Raw genomic sequence first — 19,722 nt, forward strand, 5'->3', positions numbered from 1 at the left:
TTTGAAAAAAAAGTGTTTATTAAACAACTTCTCAAATGTTACACCAAGCGCACGAAAATTTCTGACGGCTCTTCAGAATAAATTTCCCATTTGACATCATCGTCTTGTTGAGGTTTCATTTGGAAGGGTAGTGACACTTGGGTCAATCCTCGTGAAACGGCCAATAAAAAGAATTCCCTCCGATCTCGCAGCACTTGAGGTAAATGATTGTAATTTTTACAACTGCTTCGAACCGCTGCTTCTGCAATTTCCAAATCATTTTTCAATTCATCAGGAAGTTGTGGATACGCTTGCCCATTCTTGAGGAGAGTGGCTTTCATTAGCAACTTGTCGTTTTGAAATTCTTTTGGTAAATTTTGAACATCGACAAAGGTGGCAGTTTCTAAAATTGCCTTTTTCACCACTTCTCGATCTTGCAATAATTTTTCATCCAAACTACTAAATGTCATGAAATTGGGAGGGATGTTTCTCCACTTGTTGCATGTTTCAATGGTATACATGACCATTTCCTTGTCACCAGTAAATATAGAACTCATGTTCAAAAATCTTGGATCGATAGCAATGGCAATTTTGAATAATTCTCGATCATTATGAATACACTCATCAAAGAGGAAAATATTTGCTCCAAATCGAATGGCCTTTTCTGCCAATTGTTTGTTTCCTTTGACTTTTTTGTAAAAAACTGGTAAAGTTGAAATGTCACATCCGCTCTCCATGATAATGTTAAAAACTTCTGGATCTTCTTGAATATAAGATGGGAATCGATTGTATTGTAAAGGAAAGGATTTCAGAGTGGCCAATGCAAATTCTCGATTATCGAGAAGAAAATCTGGCTTTTTGTGAACTCGTTTGTCGCTGAAAGTTTGAAGAGCCCATGCTTGGCTTCTTGTGGAGCAGCTGTAACCAAGTTTGAAGAGAATATCGACAACAGAAACAATAGGAGCCAAAAACATGATTAAATCCCAGTCCTTCTCTAAAAAGGTGTCATCAATGAAATATCCTAATTTGGGACATATTGGAATGATTTCTTTTAGAAACGCTACATCTTTTGTAAGTGCTTCTGGAATTTTGGAAAAGAAGACTTGTGAGACAGTCACTGGATGTTGCAAATGTTTGACCGCTGTCACACAGAGCTCTCTCACATGTTCAAGCTCGGTAGAATCTTTGAAGGTCTTGTCGAAAGCTACGCTTGTTAAATTTTCACCCATAAGCGTGACTGCATGGAATGCAAGTTTGGGATGATGTTTAAAAGATCTCCAATTCTTGTCGGTAATTTCTATTTTTTCAGTACTCAATTCCGAGTAAGCATTGGGGCAATAGTTGAGAATTTTCATCACATCTGTTTCTGTCCATGAATACTTTTGAGCTGATTCTCTATTGTAATTCACTAAAATGTCCAATAATTTTGGATATTGTTTGACAATGCTTCCTAAAAAGCGATAATCTTCTTCTCCCAGTGGATCATTCTCAATCTTTCCGTACATACAAGTTTGATACACGGAATGAATGAGCTCATCCTTCTTCGAGAGTAAAGCTGTCTTAATAATCTCCTTATCATTCGCCAACTCTGGAACAAGTTTAACAACTCCACTAAAAACAGTTTTCTTGTTCGGACGATAGAATCCTTTCATTTTAAATGCAGCATTATCTTCCACATGGTATTGAATGGCAAACAGAATGACTTCTCTATTGGTTTGATATATCAATGGAATATTCGAATATGGCAATAAACCCAATCTCAATAAAAAGTAAATCATCTTGTCATGCTCAACTACAGTGTTCAGTAATTCATGAAGTTCCAAATGTTCCTTTCGGTCTCTCCACATGAATTGACGCAATTTTGTGTAGAGATCGCTCGAATTGTCGGTTGCATATCTTAACACAGGAACAATGGTATCCATTTCCTTGAGACCATGTGGAAAACTCGCACACTGATCCAAATGTTCATAAATTTCATGCTTGACACGATTGAATGCTTCCTTTTCATATCCTTTGAGAGTAGTGGTCATGGCATTCCTAAATGTATGAATGGCTATTCTCCAATGCATGTATTCATTTCTCAAAAATGCATAAGGAATTGTTTTCAGCTCTTCATCCGTCAATTCCATTTCTTTCAAATCAAATAATTTCACATGTCGAATTAATTCGCATAAACAATCATCGACTTGTTTTTTCAAAGTTTCATGCTCACACATATTCGAGCGACTTGTCTCATCGTCAAATGCAAAAGCTCGCGCTCTCCAAGTATTAAAGTCCACTCCATTGATCCATTTACTCTTGTTGAGAAAGAATTGAATGGCTGAACGAACGAGAGAGATATCAGTAGGCATGTCTGATCGGAGTTTGATAGCGTTGCCACGAAACATGACAGGACCTAATTGGATCATGGCCATCAATCGGAATGCTTTGAAGGCTTCATTTCGTGCAACTTGAAAGTAAAAGTGTTGATCGCATACGAGGATGGAGAGAAGACTTTTTGGATCGAGAAAGTTCAAGACCTGTTGTTGAAGCTCCGGTAAGAGATGTTGGAGTGGGAAGTAGAGTGTGTCGAGCTGTTGAGACATTTTTTTGATGTTTTGGACTGAACCACGAGTGTTCCGAGTTCCTCTTGCACAGAGACAGGAGATAAAACAATACTGCTGCGTGTTCCACAAAATCAGTGTATGTACAAATTCATTAAATTACAGAATTAAAAGACACCCAAATACTTAATCATCATTTTCTCTAATGTCTTGCTTTCCTTTTCCACTTACAATATTCACAATCATCTTGGTCACAAGGGAGAACCAAAAGATGTGAAGCAACACGAGTACTACCAACAGTGCAATTAAGGACCAAAAACTGCTCACACAATATTTGAGACAACAAGCTCCGTAACTAGAAATTTCAAAATAATCATGCACATTAGTGACATATCGGAACACATAGTATCTTTGAGGATAGTCCCAACTATTGAAAGTGTAAAACAAGGAATGAATGATGAGATAGGGCAGATAGATCAATCTGAGTACAAAAAAGCTCAATACAAAACCCACGAACACTGTTTCACAAGTTCTCTCAAATTTGAGATGGTTCAAAGTTTTGGCAATATATAAAAATACATCCACAACGTCATGCAACAGCAAGACAAGAGTTCCAATTCGATGATAATATGAAATGACGCACCAAACAATCAATACAATGGTGACAATATGGTGAATCAGCATTTCCACAAAATCTTTCATTCTCTCATCAATGAAAAGTAAAGAAAAGAGAGCTTGAAAATAGAAAGCGGCTCCCAATAACAAGTACAGTCTTGCAAAGCTGGAAATTTCATAACCTGTTTGCTCTTCTGGGTAGCCCATCACAAGATGTGACAAATCCCAAAACCAAGGAGCATCATACAGAATGATAATTCCAAAGATGGCAGAAGCACTATAGTACAATGAAAACCAAACATTTTCCATCACACGTTGTTGTAACTTTTTCATAAATGTTTCAGGATTTGCAGAGGTTTTCAAGCGAGCCAGAGAGCTAGCACTCAAATATTGGCACAAAAAGTTCTTCAGGCTACTCTTGTTGAGTGCAAACCTTAACAAAAATAAAACGAGAGCTGCAAACAGAACAATGCACGAGTCTTCAAGCGTCCATCCAATTCTTCTCCATGAGAGAGGAGTTGCCTCTTCACTGCCCAAAATTAAGGGAAAACTGTGTGGAGGTCCGCGAGTGATATTTTGATTCCAACGAGAATACGAGTAGCTATGATTGTTGTTAGAGCCTTGAATCCCAAAGACATGATCAATGATGTGGTAAAAGATGGCGTGTTTTGTTTCGTTAGGAGTTAGAAAGGAAGAGGAGGCATCAGCTGATGGCGAGGGCCATGATGATGAAGCCTCGTAGGAGGAAGATAAATTCAACAAGTCTTGCAAGCCTTGATTTGCAGTCGTTGTTGAAGTGATCATGAATTGATTGTCCGCTGATGATTCCATTCTGACAATGAAATATTCCAATACTTGATGATGATGATAATAAAATAAACGAGATGATGATGATTCGCCCGAATAGGTTTGTAGTGAAAGATAGCAGTATACTGCAAGATTGTATTGGCAAGTACTGGATGTGGTAGTAATTAAATTCGGTATAGGATTGAATAATATTGGCCAAGGCTTTTGAATCAGGTCAATTTTGGCAAGGCGATAATATCGTGAGAGAATCAGTCAATGATGAAAAAGTTCAAAATTCAATTACGTCGTGGCTCAGCAATGGGAATACAAGGTTGCCAGAGTGATACTACAACTAGAACACTGCTGTTGTAGGGAGGGTCAAAGGGAGAAAAAGATGTATCAGTGATGATTCAACAACTCGCTGCCAACGAATCTCTGCTTTTTTTCTTCTAATTGCAAAAGAATATTCAGTGTTGGAGTAGAAATAAAGATCATCGAAGACCGAACACCAACGGAAGTTTGTGTGCATTTCCTGCACTGTTTGGATTTGATCAGTTTGATAAACAGTGCGTTTGAGCATTCGTCACTTGAACCAACGATCTTGTTGTAAATTGAGCAAAAGAAAAACAATGATAAGCCGCGATCACATTCAAAAGCATCTCAATTAAAAATGCATCTCTCAAAGCCCTTCTCCCATAACCTAAGAAACTCTCGTGAAATGGCATTAAGGCCCTACACGTTTTCGGGAAGGAAGGAATCATATGATTTTGAACCTCCTCGATCGAGTGCTGATCGAGAACTTGAAGAGAGGGAGGAAAAGGTGGGATGGAATGGAGGAGATCCTAGTCATTCATTCTCATCGGGCTTGATACATGCCTTAAAATCATCGTTTGCCTCGAATTTTGTTCCATTACATCATACGGAAAATACGGTGCCCGTAGACAATAGATTCAATCATCATGGTATCTCTAACAACGTAAAGGGTAATCTTCAAGATTTTTCTTCATTCCCAATTCAGAGTGCCATCTCAACATCAAGGAACATTTCTTACAATGGAGAAGGATTTCTTGGACATCAACCACTCATGCAAAACAACAACAAAACAATTAGTCATATGGAAGGCCTATCTCGGAAAAATCATCAAGAAGAGGTCCGAGAACAAAGTGAAGAGGATGATTGTTCGGATCATCTTTCCTCGGATCCGAACACCTCAACCAGCTTGCAAAACTCTTCCCATCATCAACTTGTAAATACCACGCTTAATTCCACGTTTTCGGAAATGTTTACACGTCTCTTGGGACGAGAGAAACGAAGACCTCAATGCACAGCTCCCATACGAACGGTCATTGTGGTACAAGATTTTCTGAAGGAACAATATGAGAAACAAGTGGAACTCGAGAAAGTGTCCAAGTCCCAGCAATACATGGGAGAGCATTATCAAGACAAAAAGTCCGTATGTGCATCTGGCCCAACTGATGACACGTCCGTGCCAACAGTGCATGATCTTAAAGAAGAAGAGGTCTTGGAAGGTGAAGAGATTTCAAGAAACCCCTCTCTCGCTCCGTGTATTCGCTCAGTTTCCATTCATAAAAAAGATATGCTTTTGGGTGAGGAAGAACATGTGAGGACGAGGTTTCTTGGTGAGCGAGATCTTGAGCGATATCTTGACATTGAGGGAACAAATTACAGAAAGAGTAGAAAAAGCAAGTTGGCAGGTACGACAACTAAAACAGACAAACCACGAGATCATGTAAAACAACAGTCTGACGAATTCACACACGAGAATGACTTTCAAAAACCTACCAAAAGTCGAAGGGTATTTCTTCCAGAATCTGTACAACAAGCAAGAAATCACTTCCCCTCTGAGAATACAACTCCTGCTGATAACAATGAATCCAAGCATCAAAGGTCTGTGGTTCCTTCTTCCAAAACAACAAATACTTCACCTCAAAAACCTTCAAAAACATTACAACAAGAAAAAGCACGTTCCTCCTTCCATTCTGACCCTGCGTCTTCTTCCTCTACACTCATGATACTAAGCCAAGAAAATATTTCCCATCATAACAACGTTGTGAAATGGATTGAACGTGACCTGGGAATTAGCATGTCGTCCACCTTGCAATGCGAAAATGAGTTGAAAAATGGTTTGAAGCTAGCAGAAATTGTTGGTCGAATTGAAAGCGAAGAGCGAATGAAAGGCATGAACAAACAACCTCAAACGAATGCCGCTTTTTTCAACAATGTGGAAAGGGTGCTTTCAGTGCTCAGGGAGAATAAGGCAATGGAACTTCGATACTTGTGGTCTGTCAAGGAAATTAACGCTGGTAACCCTGAGGTTATATGGGGACTTTTGAGTGACATTTTCGACGCGTACAGGAAACGAACATCCAAAGTCAAAACAAAATCAAGAAGGAAGATGCAACAAGATATCTCGAAAGAGGATGAAATGGTGGAAAAAATCGAAGAAATTAGTAAGCATGTGCATTCCAATCAAGTCGATAGGGACTTACATGAAGAACGACGAATGCGTGAAAGTGGCCACTACCAAGCCAATGATGAGGTTCAAATTACAGATGAAGGATTTTCCATCGAAGAAATTAATCGAATGAAGCAAGAGTTGTTAAATTCAGTCATTAGTGACGAATAAGCAACGCAATATATGCCATAGTTGTGAGATTAATATAATTTTAATAAAAATCTTAGTCGTAAAATGTACAAATACAAGTCGTTTCAATACCTTACTTGGAATGTTGCTATTATGCTCATCTGTTCAGTGTGGTATCTTAGGGAGTGCTATATTTTCAATGTATGTGCCATGACCATGTGGTTGTGCGAATCATTCTTTGCACACTTGACAATTATTGTTGTTGTCTCTTCTGATAGGTCAAATCCACCAATCGTTTGAACTCCACTGGATCACTATACACAGCAGCTGCTTCACCATTCAATGGATCATCAATATTTGGATCACCCATCAAACTTTGAATGGAGAGCAAAACCGTTCTAGCATTATACGTAGCAGACCACTTATCCTTCAAAATATCCAAACAAATATTTCCATATTGATCGACATTGGGATGATAAATTGGAGTGACAAATCTCACGACTGGAACCTTGAAAGGATAATCATTGGAAAAACTGAGAGAGAGTTTATACGTTTGTCCTTCATAGGGAGTTCCTTCACAACCTTTCAAAGTACCCGTCCATTTGAACATGTTTCCTTCATCGGGAAAGGCAGAAACACCAGCAGTTTTGGACATCATGAGATTCATCAATTCGGTTTGAAGTCGTTTCGTGGTGGATTGAGAATTGGAGGAAGTTGCAGTTTTGGATCCATTGTTGGATTTGGATGGACTTGAAACGACGGACGGAGTGCTCATCTTGTACTAGTAAAGCTTTAAGAATAAAGAGGATGACTTTGGAGAGAGAATTTTTTTTAATGAATTGTAAATTTTGAAACGTAACGGTTATTTTTTAAAATTTAAAAGTTGTAACGGTTGTTGGGGTGTTGTGCGATGAACAACACGAGTTCATGAAAGAGAGAACTGAATGATGATTTGATGAATGACATTATTTCAAGCTATCTTTTACCTTCCATTTATGAATCAAAATGAAAAGGTAACATTATTTGACAAATTTGTGCAAAAAGACATTTGACAGCACTCACAAAAAAACAACAACATCATCATGCTTCAACTCAAAGTTACCGTCCTACAATGTTCCAACCTCCCCGTGATGGACACCTTCTCCAAAAGTTGTGATTCCTATGTCAAATTATGGGCCATCCACTACAATGATTCGCATTTGTATCCAAATACTGACACTTGGCAGGAACCTTCCGATTCTTCACTCGTCAAGAAAACAAAAGTCGTCAAGAAGAATTTAAATCCAGTTTTTGAAAATGAGAGTTTTGTATTCGATTTTCCTAATTTTGATTTGGCGAGTGATTCATCTTCTGTGAATTTGGATCCGATGGATTCCTTGTTGATGATTAAAGTGATGGATTACGATCGAATTACGAGAGATGAAGGTGAGTATGATGACAGTTTTGACATTTTCATGTTTTTATCAACTTGATGATGATGACAATACGAACCACACCAATTTTCGACATGTTGTTTCATTTGTAAATTATTGACGTTGCGACACAAATTTTCACATCATGTCTGACATTTGTTTTCGATTGGATCATAATTTTGCAACAAACAATATCGAACAACATGAACGCACCAGAGATTGGATTTGTATTATTGCAATTCTTTGGTATGAATCTCAAGCTTGGTGAACGATTGCAACAAACCTTCGAATTGGTCGGAGCAAAATCTGGAACCATCGAATTGGCCATCGAAGCGATTCAATCCGTATCCTCCAACTCTCAGAATCGACAGGATTACACCTCTCCTCCTCCGTATCCAATTTCGACACCAATTACTGAATTGTTTGGTCCAACTTTTCTCACCGTAGGTCCCGTGTTGGGAGTTGTGAAATCGACATCGGCTCGTGTATTGATTGAATGTTCAAAAGCCACTACCTTACAAGTGGAATGTATTGAAATTGAATCGAGAAGTCACATTGGTGTCAAAAAGGAATATCTTGACACGATGGAATGTATTTCACACTCTGAAAATACTCTCGGAAAATCCTACAAGGAATTAATGTGTAAGAGCTTAATGGGTCGTCTATTGAAATCAACCACTGGTGGTTCTCTCTCAAGTTCTGACTTTGTCAATGAGAAGAATATTGTTCTCAAAATGGTTCACGTTCCAAAAAGTAACGTTCCATTTGTTTTCACTTTGGATGGATTGAAACCTGATCATGTCTACATGATTCGATTTACCAATATTTTCAATCGAGATCACAGAATTGGAATTATCAAAACCATGGCCGATGATTCTCTCGTAGTGTCATCTCTCCAGAAAAAAGTTGCCTTGCCACATTTTCTCAATGTCGCATGTTTGAGTTGTAATTTTATCGAACGTAGAAATCCCGAAAAGGATATGTGGCAACGTTTGTTGGAAAAAGTCGATCAAGTTGATGTTCTACTTCACATGGGGATCAAATTTATGCTGATTTTGGTCACAATTCATTCGAGGAAGGTATGAAAATTTGTAAAGGTCGAAATCAAGTCTCTCCTCAAGAAGAAGAAGCCATTAAGGAAAATTTCAGAAAATATTATCGTCTCAATTGGAATCATCCTGCAACACGAAGATTTATTTCACAAGTGAGCAATTTAATGATTTTGGACGATCATGAAATTCGTGACGATTGGGGATCCAATGAAGCCGACAAACGCAAAGACACACCAGAATATTATGTTGGATCATTGGCAAGACAAGTCTATTGGGAATATCAACGAGCATTACGTGAAGATATTGACGATCGTGTCCGAATGTCCAACAAACATGAAGCATATTATCACATCATTGGAGATGTTGGAATTTTGGTGTTGGATTTGAGAGCTGCGAGAAGTTTTTTATCCAGCAATGCAGGTGATAAGATTTTCTTGGGAGAGGATCAATGGAATGATTTGAATTCATGGTTATTTGGAACACAACAAGGATCATCTCCTCTCTCGACACCTCAAATCAAATCTCTCATTGTGGTATGCTCGGTTCCCTTAATTTTCCTTAATAAGAAATTGACAGAGGCATTACCTAAAATGAGATCCGATTTGGATGATTTCAGAGATCACTGGACCTTTGGAAAACAATATCCAGAACAAATTGATTTATTAGAAATGATTCGAAAATGGATTTCTTCACATCCCAATCGAAATTGTGTCGTGTTAGGAGGCGATGTTCACATTGGAGGTTCAACTACCATTAAAAAAGATGGAAAGATTGTGTGTGAACAATTGACAAGTAGTGCCGTGTGTAATATTGAAATGTCCTTTACTGAAAATGCAGTATTGAAGTTTATGATCAAAGTGAGTGAAACTTTGAGAGAAGGATGGACTTTTAAACATCATCAATGGACCAAGGATAATAATTATGGAATTGTGCATATTGCAACGACGGAAAAGGATGAAAAACCAAGCATTCATGCTTATTTGAATACTTTTGACAAGTCTTACATTTATCAATAATTGTGACAAGTAAAAATATTTAAATTTACAAGAAATTGTGCATGCAAGAATTAAGCACTCCCTTGTCCCGATACTCGAACAAAGCTATTGGAATTTGGGTTATTCAAATTGGAAGCACAATCGAATGCCAAATCAAGAAGTTTGACAGCAAGAAGACAAAAAAATCAAAAAAAAATATTCCAGCAACACGTTACTCTGTGGTTTTGTTTATTTTGAATTTTCATATTGGAAACGTTATTATTTTTATGATCATCGAGTTGATTTTTTGAATTTCGAATCAACAAAATGGCCTCACAAAATTCGCAAAATTCCGATGCAACAAATTTACTCCTCCGAAAACTATCTCCGAAGGCTTTGAGCTTTTTAGGCTTGATGGGTAGCGAGGATACAAATCAAACTACGAGTAATAATTCCAACAACAATTCCAACAATAATAGTACCAATTTAATGATCAAAACTCTTGCCATGTGTTATGGAAATGTTGATCAACTCATGGCCAATACGTTTCAAAAGCTGTTGGGAACTTCACAATCCACGATGGCCAAATTTTCAAAATTCTTGCCATTCACTGATAAATCTGCAAATTCAGAAAAGACTACTCAACAACAAGAATGTGTCATGCATCAAGATGCGCTCTCTGTCGTGGTAATTGATGTTGATTATTGGCTCTATTATTCATCACTTTCAAAATATGTTCTAAATGGTAATAATAGCAGTGGTAGTATTGATAATTCTGCTCAATTTACAATTCCATATCATGGAATGTTAGCATTGGGAATTAAGTTTGGAAATTATATCATGAGATGGACTGAATTTGGAATTGTGGACATGATTGATCTTTCTCAAATTGACCCATCCATTTTGAGAGCATCGATTGTGAGTAGAAATGTGACACCACGATCTCAACCAACCATGTTAAAAGTGAATGCCTCGAATTTAAAGAAAATTGCCACGGTCATTGTGCAATACAATACACATTATCAGTACGATCTCTATGACAAGTCACCCATTCAATTTATTAGAAATGTGTGTACAGCATTGGGTGTTTCTTTCAAGTTGGGAAGTTGTTGTCTGTTGCTGAAAGAAATGGAGACTCATTGGAAAAAGTATCATGGTTATGAAAAAATTGGTCGATTGGAAAATCCTTATATTGAAAAAGATCAACTCATTACCTCTGCTAGTCATGTGCATTTTCTAGAAATGGTTACTAATTTATTGCGTTACAATAATAGTTATTCTTGCGATTTTCCATTTGAATGGTCAATCATGAAATCGTTGGACAGAACCTTCAAAGTTTGTTCAAGTGTTTCACTTATGGACCCAACTCTCAGAAATCATTATGTATCAAGGGATGACAATCCATTTGTTTCTTTGGAGAAGACTTTTGGCAAATCAATGTCCAATTTTCAATTGGATAAGAGTGACTATACCTCTTCTTCTTCATCAACACCGTCACTACCTGACACGGATGAAACTATTTGCGTCTTGGCACTCGATGGAGGAGGTACACGGTAAGTAATTGACATTTAACTCTTCCACATGTGTTAAATTTGATGAATGTGGTAAATCGTTCTGTGCCCATAGAGGAATTATTTTGGCCATAATTTTGGCAGAGTTAGAAAAGAGAACAGGAAGAAAATTGAAAGACATGTTCCATTTGGTGTGTGGAACTTCAACAGGAGCTCTGTGTGCTCGCTCGATTCAAGCGGTATGTTTTTTTCATGATAATACCATATTTTGGCCAATTATTTAATTCATCAATCATTCCTCGTGACATGATCCTCAATCATTGTTCATTGCCTTATCATTTCTCGATACATTCTCGATGAACACTTCATTGTATTCACAACCACAGGGTTTCGATGCAGAGACTATTCTTTCACTTTATTTAGAATTTGCAACAAAGATTTTCAGCTCCAAACAACTGTTAAACGAGGCCGTGACAAAATTCTACAAGGTCGTGAGTTCTGGTTTCTTTTATGAAGCCAGTAAATTAGAATCATTAATTTTGAATCAAGTTGGACGTCCAACTTTTGATGGCAATGACATTCTCACCCTCAATGATTTACATGTCACTTCTCCAAAGGCCTTCTTTGTGAGTACTCTAGTTCCCAAATCGAGCATGCATGAAAAAGACGATTGCAAAGAAGCGACTGAAACTGTAAGCAAATCATCGAGTTTGGCCAATAATGGTCGTTCCATGAGCACGGATAGTCTCTACAGTGCTGTAGCAACAGAAGATAATGCATTGTCTTGCATGGAATCCACAACAGAAATTCCATCAAGAGCCACAACAGATGAAGCCATTAGCTACATTTTTAGAACCTATCCTTGTCCTTTCCAAAAAGACAATCATCCCGCAAGATACAAAGGCACATGGAATGGTAAAAACGTGACCGTTGCCAGTGCGTTGAGAGCAAGTACGGCAGCACCCGTGTATTTTGAAAAAAAGAAAATTGGCTCGTGTCACTTTATCGATGGCGGAGTGAGTAATAATAATCCAACAGAGCTTGCAGTGAGTGAGATGAAGAAACTCTTTCCCAATCATAAGAATTTTTGCATTGTGAGTTTAGGAACTGGAAAAATTACCAAGACCAATACCAATAAGGGAGGATGGTTCTCATTCTCGTCCTCCTCATCGAATAATAGCAAGTCAGAAAATACTGAACTGATCTCATCTAATGTGAACACCTTGTTGGATATTTTCGAATTGAGCATGTCGAGTGAGGCCATTCATAGAAGAGTCATGGACATTGTTTCAGAAACGACAGACAAGAACATTACTTATTTTAGATTTAATCCAACTCTTGATCAAGACATTCCACTCGATACAACAGCAACTGAGGCATTTGAATTAATGACCAACAAGACAAGAGAATATGTGAGAAGTGAGGATGCTTTCAATAATTTAGTGAAATTTATGAAATCCAAGCAATAACAAAGTTCATGGATTTTATGTAACAAACTTTGGAAATCATTGTTCGAGTTGAGAATCGGCTTTTTTCAAAAGTCTCCATTCATAGTCCTCAATGTCATCATGTTCATCGTCGTGGATGAGAGGACTACTTGTTTCTTCCTTATTAAGCTTGTCTTCATTGGACTGTTCATCCTCCAATGTTTCATTGTCTTCCATCTTGTGATCTGGAGAGAAGAATTTCATAATTTCACAGCTGTCATATACTGCTGATTGATTCACGAGTAAATTCAACATTTTAGAAAAGACCTTCTTTCGTTGTTCAATGACTTCTTCAGGTCTCCAATTCAAAAAGCTTTCAATCCATTGTTTTTCTGGGAAATATAAAGGTGTTTGATCATCTTCTTCGAGTAAATGAGCTTGTTTCACACATTGACACATTAAATCATATAATTTTCTGAAGTCGGTGTACTTTTTGTACAATTTGTACTTCAATTCGTTTTCATTCATTTTCAAGGTCACTCGAATGACATAGAAACAGGAATGTTTGTTTTTGGAAGAATTTCGATCGGACATTGTTTTCACAATTTCACAATTTTGAATACAAGAATTGGCGTACTTCATATTCTCTTCCAACTCTGCGAGAGAATGCTGCTTATTGGCAAGCTTTGACTTGTTTCTATATTTCAAAATTTGCTCAATGGCTTGATCCACAATCACACCTGCAACGACAGCTGGCAGCACCACTGGATTTCCTTGCAAAAACATCATGGTTGTCCTAAATGTATAGATGGACAATAAAAACGAAGCTCGAGCCACCACTTTTCCCAATTCCTTCTTATTGGTATTCCAATAAGACTCTAAAACATGATCTCCAATGTGACCAGCACCAAAAGCAAACACAAATAACAATGCAGCTGGAATTCTAAAACATGTAAAAGCAGTTCCATCAGTGACCGATTGCTCCTGATCGTGTAAACACTTTTTCAAATGAGGAATTACAAGAGTGGGCATGAAGGACGTATCTATAACTTTCTTCCATGATTTACACACAAGACGAAATTTGAGAATTTCATGAGCAATGATTCGAGAGGACTCTTTTTCATTATCGGACGAGTTTGTTGTGGTAGAGGGCTGAGAGAATGATGCAATTTGTTCTTCTAGAAATTTCTCTTTCAAGGACTCCATGAGTAATGAAACGATATGAGTGAGAATGAGAGGATCACTCAAATAATGAACATTGTTGTAAATCATTTCGTATTCGAGTTCAAAGAGATCTGAAGAAGGAATGGTTTCGTGTGTTGGTTGTGAGGTCGACGTGAGTGGATGATCTTCCATTATTGTTGGTGTCCGTGTGGATGAATGGAGAAGATTGTGATCATGGATATGGAACCAATGGTCGTTGTATGTGGAATTTGGAGTCACGTGATTATGATTATTCATGATCGGATCTTGTGGTTGAAGAATTGAAAAGAGCAAGTTGGATGTTTTTTTAATAATTTTGAGAGTTTATTTTTATGAATTCTCAACGAACGTGAAAGTTATTCGAATAGCGAATTTTTAAATTCATTCAGTTGTTACCAGTTCAATAGGATAATATATATATATATTTATTGAAATCACTTTAGGGCACAGACTGACGGCTTTAAAGAGAGGAAATTCCTGTGGCCATCTTTGTCTGATATTTCAAATTCTCAATAATTGGAGCAACTTGAGTGGCCAACTTGGATGGTTCCTTACCATGCAACTTTTTAGATTCCTTCACCAACAAACAAAAGTCAATAGGAACACTCACAATGGGAACGACACCTTTCACTACCAAACTTGCCAAACTTGCAGCACCAGCATGACCATGAGTTAATTTTCCAGTCTGTTGGAAACTGATTTGCTTTTGATTGACTAACGCTTGAACGAGTTGCAACACGGTTACAGTTGAGCTGGCGGAGGTTGTGGGACTCATGAAGGTCAAACTTTGTTGATCGATGGTTGGATCCGAATTGCGAAAATCATAGGCGAGAGCAATGAGTTCATTGGCATGTTTCGTGTCTTGCTCCAAAGCTTCTTGAATGGCCTTGGCTGATTTCTTGGCATGCTTCCATTCCGAGACAGCTGCTCCGACCGTGGCTGCAGTTCCGCCTCCGACTAAGGCAGCTCCGGCTCCGGTGGCCACCAAACTTCCGCCCAAAGTCAATGGAGCTGTAATTAATCCACCAACAATTAAGGAAGCTCCTACAATGTTTGACACGGTTCCTCCTACTTTGGCTTTGGTCGTGGAGCGAGATCTCTTATTGAGTTGATCGGTCAATTCAGCAAGCTTGGTAAGTACTTCCTTACGTTTTTCAAACCATTTAGTGGCACAATGTTGTAGAGTTTGAAGGTTGCCATTGGGTTGAGGAGAATCCATCATGATGATTGGATTTCCACCTTGAACTGGGAAAGAAGTGCTGACTGTGGTCGTCGTGGAGGTCATTATTGGTTGCATGGGCTGTTGTTGTTGTTGTTTCATGGGCAATGGAGGTAATTGTTTCATGGATTGTTGTTGTTCTTGTTGAGGATAATTCATCATTGGAGGATACTGATATGGATATTGTTGCATGGGTTGATTTCCATACTGTTGTTGTTGTTGTTGAGGAGGATATTGAGAATATAGTTGAGGTTGTTGCATGGGTTGATTTCCATAATTTGGATAAGTCTGTTGTGGTCCCAAGTTGGGTTGTTGTTGTGGTGGTTGCATGGTTGGTTGTGGTTGTTGTTGGTATTGGTATTGAGGTTGGCCAGTCATCATCATTTGTGGATAGGACATGGGTGGTTGCTGTTGTTGATACATCATCATGGATGGTTGAGGTTGAATGGGTGGTTGCATGGAAGGCTGCATGGGTGGTTGCTGTTGTTGTTGTTGCATGATTGTGTGTTTGATTTGTTTTTTTTTGTCTTGTTTTAACCATACACCGTTTGCCTGGAGTGATTTGAAGGTGAAATGACAATCCTTCATTTGTCAAAAGAGTTGGGAATTCATCTCATTGCTTATTGGTCCTCATAAAAATGGCTTGTTGTAAACCATATGATGTGACAAATTTAAGACAAGCTGGCGTGATTTTGCATTTTGTATGAATGAAATTTGGTGTTTGACCCCGACCAGTTGTCGCAACGTGATGTCATTCATTGCTATTTTGTTTAGTACAAAGAAGGAATCAACTCAACCTCAAGACAATCCTGATACATGTAACGACATGCTGGCACCTTCTCCTTCCATTCTTGATGACACATTGTTGGATGGCACTTCGTTGAAAACTTCTTCAACCTAATTTGGCACCATTTCTTTAGAGTTTGTGAACTTATTATCCAAGCTCGAGTATGCTTAACCGATGCTCTGAGATTTACCATTGCAGTTTCTAAAGTGAGACATGATACTTGTTGAGGTGATCGAAGATTGTCGTGCCAACACTTCCATTCTCTTTTTATGCAGTCGTTTTTGCAACGTGATGCGGATGACAACTCCTATTAAATTTCCAAAGAATTCCGAGAAAGAAGGATTCTCAATTAGTTAATTTTCAAAGAATTTAATCAATAATAATTTCATCATGGTTTTGATCTGGTCTCCACATTGAATTGTTGTCATTCTCGTCATCCGTTGCAAAAGATCACAATCCATTACAATTTAATCTTTCATAAAATTTTAAAAAAAAATGTCTCACGGATCATCATCATCAAAGGAACACACTGGAAAGGCTTTCGCTAGAGATTTTCTCTTGGGAGGTCTTGCTGGAGCCATCGATAAAACAGTAACAGCACCTATTGAACGTGTAAAGTTATTGATTCAAACACAAGATGCCAATCCCATGATCCGTAGCGGACAAGTACCAAGATATACAGGCATCATTGATTGCTTCATCCGTGTTGCAAAGAATGAAGGATTGATTGCTTTCTGGAGAGGAAACGGTACAAACGTGATCAGATATTTCCCAACACAAGCCTTCAACTTTGCTTTCAAGGATTCGATAAAGAAGCTCTTCCCTGATTATTCATCAAAGACCGACTTCTTTAAATTCTTCTTGGTACAGATGGCAGCAGGTGGTTTGGCAGGTGCTGGTTCATTGTGTATTGTTTATCCATTGGATTATGCTCGTACTCGTCTTGCTTCCGATGTTGGTAATCATAGAGATTTCAAGGGATTGTGGGATTGTTTGGTCAAGACTGCTAGAGGACCAAGCGGTTTCATGGGTCTATACAATGGTTTTGGTGTTTCCGTTGCTGGTATCATTCCATACAGAGGTGTCTATTTCGGTTTGTATGATACTTTGAGAGAGAAGAATCCATATCATGGTGATGCAGGTTTTATGGGTGTTATTACCAAGTTTGCTCTCGCTCAAGCAGTTTCGATTGCTGCCGGTTATGCATCGTATCCTTTCGATACTGTTAGAAGACGTCTCATGATGCAATCGGAGAAGCCAAAAGATCAATGGATTTACAAAGGAACTGTCGATTGTTTCGGAAAGATTCTCAGGGAAGAGGGTATGAAGGCCATGTTCAAGGGTGCAGGTGCCAATGCAGTCAGAACTGTTGGATCTGCTCTTGTCTTGGTTTTGTATGACCAATTCCAATTGTTGTTGCCTGTTTCTCACAAGTAAGAAGTGATGTCATCTTGAGTGTCATCATTTTTCGTGTGGATAATAGTATATCAGTATCGGACTAAATTTTAAGTCAGCAATAATTTTTTCATGAACACATCAACTTCACTATTATTCACACACACTCTCTATTTATCCAATAGTAGATTCATTTTGACATATTTATATTATTACCTTATTTTACACAAATATTTGGTCTTTTTAACGTTTCTGGATTTTGAATTCTTTGCCTCAAACAAATGATTTTCAAAGACTATTTGCTTGGGACTCAGTTTCTTTTGTTTGCATGCTTGTTTCAATAAAGATGATATTACTATTAACTGCACAGGGTATCTTTTGAAGGTGTCAAAGTTCTTGTAGCAATCAAGGGAATTGAAGGTGAATGGGTATTTCACAGAAGTCGTGAATGGTATTTCGAGGTACACACTTCCAGTTTCAAGCCCATGCTACACGAGGAGTGTATATTTCTGAAAGATATCGAATAATGGTTGATTACTGCTCCTCATTGTTTATGTAGTTTTTAAACTTGGGTTAAGCACAACTACCATTGTATTTATACTCAAAACTTTCATTGTAATCCTGGTTGGCTTCGTAGGTTTGTTGTTTAAAAAAATTTTCGTACATCCTTGTCAACCCAATTTAACGTTGCTCCAAAGTAACTTGAAGGCGATTGGTCGCCAGTCGACTGTTGACGCGAACAGAATTCCTGACGCATCTCGTCATTTGTTTAAACTTGACACCTTTCTGTTAACAAACGCACACAAAAAAATAATCACGTTCAACACAAGGCAACAACTAACATGTCCCAACTCCAACCTCGTTGTTTCCTCTCTGTTGTTATTCTCGTCCTTTTGTCTCTAACCACTGCTTCCTTCTCATTTGCAAGTGAAGAATTCTCAGTTCGCTCCACTCAAGATGTTTGCACTAGCGTTCTTACCCCTGTGAGTGATAGTGTCCCAGCCGGTCAAACGAAACTCATTTCTGGACCCTACCGTAGTGCTGTTTGTCCTTCTGGTAAATATGTTTCCAAATATACTGTAATTGTTAAAAGCACTGACGGAAGTCTCTTTAACACCATTGTTAAAGATGTCAACAGCAATACCTTTACACAAGTTTCTGAGGATAGTATCACATGCTTGAATAGAGAACTCGCAAACACATTCCAATATATTTCTCAATTTTATCTCAGTGTCAAGTGTAATAATCAACTCTTTGCATGTCCTATAGAGTTCTTTGAGAATGCTGAATGTACAGATATCACCACAGAATTGAGAGTATCTGCTGTTGAGAAGTCTGGTTCATACGACGTTCTTGTAGGGATGTTTTATGGAGGAAGTTTAATGACAAGTGCTAATGGAACTGTTGCCTTCTCAATCGAAGGTGTTGATGCCAACAACAAGAACGAATACATTGCATTCAACGCTGGCACTAGTTCATCTTTGAGCGGTGGTACAGCATCCTTCAATGGAGTTTTTCCTTTAGGTCCTGTTGGCAACTTCAGATTTGTTGCCAAAAAAGATAACTTGATAGGTTTCAGTGCAAACTTTACCAAGGTTGTACCAGCCAAAGATTACGCATCTTCGTGGATAGGTACATACAAAATCAAAAGTGAATGTGATCAAGCAAAATGTTGTTGTCCAACTCCCAATGTTGTTATCACCCGTATTGATAATAACTCAATCAAAATCAAAGCATCAACTGCAGCAGGTCAATGCACCAACTCACAATTAGACTACACATTGTACTCTCCCCAATATTCAGGAATTCTATCCGAGGACTATTTTGCTTGCCCTTACGGTAGTGCCGCCTTGAATTTCACCACTTCAACACTTCGATTTGGCAGCTCTTGTTCGTACACTTTTGATAAAATCTCAGCTGCGACTTCCACTCCTCCAGCTGCAGCAAGTAGTAGAGCTGTTGGAAATTCGAAAAAAGCGAATACTGGATACAGTGTGAACTCGAGCACTGTCAACATGTGGGTGATTATGGCTGTGATTGTTCAGATTGCATTAATGGCATGCATGTAAATCATAGATAGTGGTTGTGGCATCCAAGTTACTTCATTAAATAAATGCAACAAGACTCTTCTTTGATGGAACCTTGCTTTAGACCAGACTCTTCTTTGATGGAATCATATTTAGACCAGCAAGAAGGCCTTTAAAGGTGATTTGC

General features: G+C 38.2%; 10 protein-coding genes across 10 annotated transcripts; 5 read left to right on the top strand and 5 right to left on the bottom strand.

The window, feature by feature from the left end:
- Nucleotides 1-38: 38 nt before the first annotated feature.
- C9374_005325 (uncharacterized protein) lies at nt 39-2,564 on the bottom strand (the record flags this gene model as incomplete). Its single annotated transcript, XM_044695063.1, has 1 exon — nt 39-2,564. The coding sequence occupies one exon, from the start codon at nt 2,562-2,564 to the stop codon at nt 39-41; it is 2,526 nt and encodes an 841-aa protein (XP_044548424.1).
- A 144-nt stretch (nt 2,565-2,708) lies between these two features.
- Nucleotides 2,709-3,968, bottom strand: C9374_005326 (uncharacterized protein; the record flags this gene model as incomplete). Its single annotated transcript, XM_044695064.1, has 1 exon — nt 2,709-3,968. The coding sequence occupies one exon, from the start codon at nt 3,966-3,968 to the stop codon at nt 2,709-2,711; it is 1,260 nt and encodes a 419-aa protein (XP_044548425.1).
- Nucleotides 3,969-4,593: 625 nt separating this feature from the next.
- On the top strand, nt 4,594-6,570 carry C9374_005327 (uncharacterized protein; the record flags this gene model as incomplete). The annotated part of the gene is made up of 1 exon (XM_044695065.1): nt 4,594-6,570. The coding sequence occupies one exon, from the start codon at nt 4,594-4,596 to the stop codon at nt 6,568-6,570; it is 1,977 nt and encodes a 658-aa protein (XP_044548426.1).
- Nucleotides 6,571-6,781: 211 nt separating this feature from the next.
- C9374_005328 (uncharacterized protein) lies at nt 6,782-7,303 on the bottom strand (the record flags this gene model as incomplete). Its single annotated transcript, XM_044695066.1, has 1 exon — nt 6,782-7,303. The coding sequence occupies one exon, from the start codon at nt 7,301-7,303 to the stop codon at nt 6,782-6,784; it is 522 nt and encodes a 173-aa protein (XP_044548427.1).
- Nucleotides 7,304-7,610: 307 nt separating this feature from the next.
- Nucleotides 7,611-10,008, top strand: C9374_005329 (uncharacterized protein; the record flags this gene model as incomplete). Its single annotated transcript, XM_044695067.1, has 3 exons — nt 7,611-7,953; nt 8,157-8,930; nt 9,020-10,008. The coding sequence occupies 3 exons, from the start codon at nt 7,611-7,613 to the stop codon at nt 10,006-10,008; spliced, it is 2,106 nt and encodes a 701-aa protein (XP_044548428.1).
- A 285-nt stretch (nt 10,009-10,293) lies between these two features.
- On the top strand, nt 10,294-12,946 carry C9374_005330 (uncharacterized protein; the record flags this gene model as incomplete). Its single annotated transcript, XM_044695069.1, has 3 exons — nt 10,294-11,519; nt 11,593-11,716; nt 11,864-12,946. 3 exons carry the CDS (start codon nt 10,294-10,296, stop codon nt 12,944-12,946), a joined length of 2,433 nt encoding a protein of 810 aa, XP_044548429.1.
- A 36-nt stretch (nt 12,947-12,982) lies between these two features.
- On the bottom strand, nt 12,983-14,260 carry C9374_005331 (uncharacterized protein; the record flags this gene model as incomplete). Its single annotated transcript, XM_044695070.1, has 1 exon — nt 12,983-14,260. The coding sequence occupies one exon, from the start codon at nt 14,258-14,260 to the stop codon at nt 12,983-12,985; it is 1,278 nt and encodes a 425-aa protein (XP_044548430.1).
- A 307-nt stretch (nt 14,261-14,567) lies between these two features.
- C9374_005332 (uncharacterized protein) lies at nt 14,568-15,824 on the bottom strand (the record flags this gene model as incomplete). Its single annotated transcript, XM_044695071.1, has 1 exon — nt 14,568-15,824. One exon carries the CDS (start codon nt 15,822-15,824, stop codon nt 14,568-14,570), a length of 1,257 nt encoding a protein of 418 aa, XP_044548431.1.
- Nucleotides 15,825-16,608: 784 nt separating this feature from the next.
- Nucleotides 16,609-17,550, top strand: C9374_005333 (uncharacterized protein; the record flags this gene model as incomplete). Its single annotated transcript, XM_044695072.1, has 1 exon — nt 16,609-17,550. The coding sequence occupies one exon, from the start codon at nt 16,609-16,611 to the stop codon at nt 17,548-17,550; it is 942 nt and encodes a 313-aa protein (XP_044548432.1).
- An 800-nt stretch (nt 17,551-18,350) lies between these two features.
- Nucleotides 18,351-19,577, top strand: C9374_005334 (uncharacterized protein; the record flags this gene model as incomplete). Its single annotated transcript, XM_044695073.1, has 1 exon — nt 18,351-19,577. The coding sequence occupies one exon, from the start codon at nt 18,351-18,353 to the stop codon at nt 19,575-19,577; it is 1,227 nt and encodes a 408-aa protein (XP_044548433.1).
- Nucleotides 19,578-19,722: the final 145 nt, after the last annotated feature.

This window comes from Naegleria lovaniensis (assembly GCF_003324165.1).
Source record: "Naegleria lovaniensis strain ATCC 30569 chromosome Unknown tig023, whole genome shotgun sequence".
Lineage (NCBI taxonomy): Eukaryota > Heterolobosea > Eutetramitea > Acrasida > Naegleriidae > Naegleria > Naegleria lovaniensis.